Source organism: Rhagoletis zephyria, unplaced genomic scaffold (genome assembly GCF_001687245.7).
Source record: "Rhagoletis zephyria isolate East Lansing unplaced genomic scaffold, Rhagoletis_zephyria_1.1 Rzeph_scaffold_48685, whole genome shotgun sequence".
In the NCBI taxonomy this organism is placed as follows: domain Eukaryota; kingdom Metazoa; phylum Arthropoda; class Insecta; order Diptera; family Tephritidae; genus Rhagoletis; species Rhagoletis zephyria.
The window spans coordinates 1-2,164 of NW_016205740.1; the positions used below are offsets into that span (position 1 = coordinate 1).

General features: G+C 36.5%; 1 protein-coding gene across 1 annotated transcript; it reads left to right on the forward strand.

Annotated features, from left to right (window-relative positions):
• Positions 1-251: 251 nt before the first annotated feature.
• LOC108355687 (52 kDa repressor of the inhibitor of the protein kinase-like) lies at positions 252-651 on the forward strand (the record flags this gene model as incomplete). Its single annotated transcript, XM_017606831.1, has 1 exon — positions 252-651. A coding segment is annotated over one exon (400 nt), but the record flags the coding sequence as incomplete, so codon positions are not given.
• Positions 652-2,164: the final 1,513 nt, after the last annotated feature.

Sequence of the window (2,164 nt, forward strand, 5' to 3'; positions counted from 1 at the left end):
CGGCGATTGTATTTTTATGAGAAGCTGTTTTTCATGGCAGAAATACACTCGGAGGTTTGCCATTGCCTGCCGAGGGACGACCGCTGTTAAGAAAAAACCTTTTTTCTATATTTTTGCGATGTTGCTTTGACCAGGGTTTGAACCCAGGCGTTGTGGAGTGGAAGCGCGCACTGCTTACCACTACACCAACAGCGCAGCTGTATGTACTCAATTATAAAACAAAGTTTAAATAACTTAATTAATCCTTTAAGGTGTCTTAATTGATTTGTTAAAACTAACTATTCATGCTGGAGATAGTGTTTTGCAGCAGCATTTTTCAGAAAGTAGTGCAAGAGCTAAGTACACATCACCACAAATTCAGAATGAGCTCATTAACATATGTGGAAATATTATAAGAGAAAAAATTGTTTCACGCGCACAGAAAGCTATTGCCTATAGCATTTTGGCGGACGAAAGCTGTGATATCTCGGGTAAGGAGCAGCTATCTATAGGCGTCAGGTTTTCTGACGAAGCCACTATAGTATACGAAGAGTTCCTGGGTTTTATTGAACTAAAAGCAATGGATGCCAAAACAATAGTGAATGCAATTGACACATTTATAATGCAACAAGGTCTTGATCCAAGTAAATGCGTGGGACAAGGATACGATGGGTGCGCGACGATGGCTGGGAAGGAAGGAGGCGTTCAAAAATTAATAAAAGAAAAGTATCCCAAAGCCCTTTTTTTTCACTGCACTAGTCACCGGTTAAATCTTGTTGTAAACGACTTGAGCAAGCTGCCAGAAATTCGGAACACTATATCCACAATAAAAGATATAATTTGTTTTTATCGTGAATCGACTACACGAAGAGTGCATGCACCAAACCTTCCGCTTTTGTGCGAAACGCGCTGGTCGCAAAAATATAAAAGTATAGGTATATTTCAAACTCATTTCGTAGATATTGTCAATGGTTTGGAAAAATTGTCGACTGAGGGAAATGCCACCACGCGAAAAACAGCTTTCCATCTTCATTCAGCTNTTTATTGGTACAGTGGTACAGTGTGCAGATTATATTAAAAACATCAGCAATATTATAGAGCAACATCGTGGAAACGCAGATAGTGGCATTGAACAGCTTTTAACAGAAGCATGTGCTACTGCAGAATTATTAGGCGTTCAAATAAAACCACCAAGAATATGTAACAGGCAAACACAAAGAATGAATGTACCTTCAAACTCCACACAAGATTATTTTAAAATATCTTTATTAATACCGTACCTGGATTCGCTAAAAATGTCACTAAATGAGAGATTTTCTGCTGAAAACACGCCAGCCTTTTTAACTTCATTTCTACAGCCATCACACATGCTATCCATTTCTAAAGCCGATTTCCAAGACAAAGTATTAGAAGTAGAGAAGTTTTACCACTTGGACGGTTTAGCTGTTGAAAGTCAAATATGGTATGAGAATTGGCAGAGAAAACAAAAATCTGCAGATGAATTGAAATTGATTGGGATGGACGAAACGGCAGCAGAAACCAATATTTTTTACCCATTAATAAAAAAAGCACTACTAGTGCATTTGGCTCTACCGTGTACCACTTGCACAATTGAGAGGTCATTCAGTACTTTGAGAAGGGTAAAAACCTGGCTACGGTCAACAATGAGCGAAAATCGATTAAACGGTAAACATATAAATGAATTTATAGTTCAATTCTTTACTACTTTATCTTTAGGTTTGTGTCTTCTAAGCGTACATCGAAAGTTTGTATCAGAGAATCAATATGAGATTGTCGATGAAACTATAGACCGTTTTGGTGAACAGCCAAGACGTTTACTTTTTCAATAATTACAGCAGACGGCAGAGAATACATGGTGCATATAAATTTCTGTAACACATTTAGCTGTCACACAGTGCTATTATTGACAATTTATTTCCAATGTGTAATTTTTTTATATACATATGTGTTCTACATACCACCACATACATACATGTGGAGTAAATATGGTCAATAAAAAGTTAATTGTTTAAATCGACTAATAGTTTTATATAAATTTTGGTGAACTTCTATTAATGTGTGTATATACAACATACCTCTGTGGGTTACAATAATTTTAAGCTATACATAATAAATTTTTTTTTTTCGTAATAACTGCACGAAAAAACGCCGAGACGCGTAAACT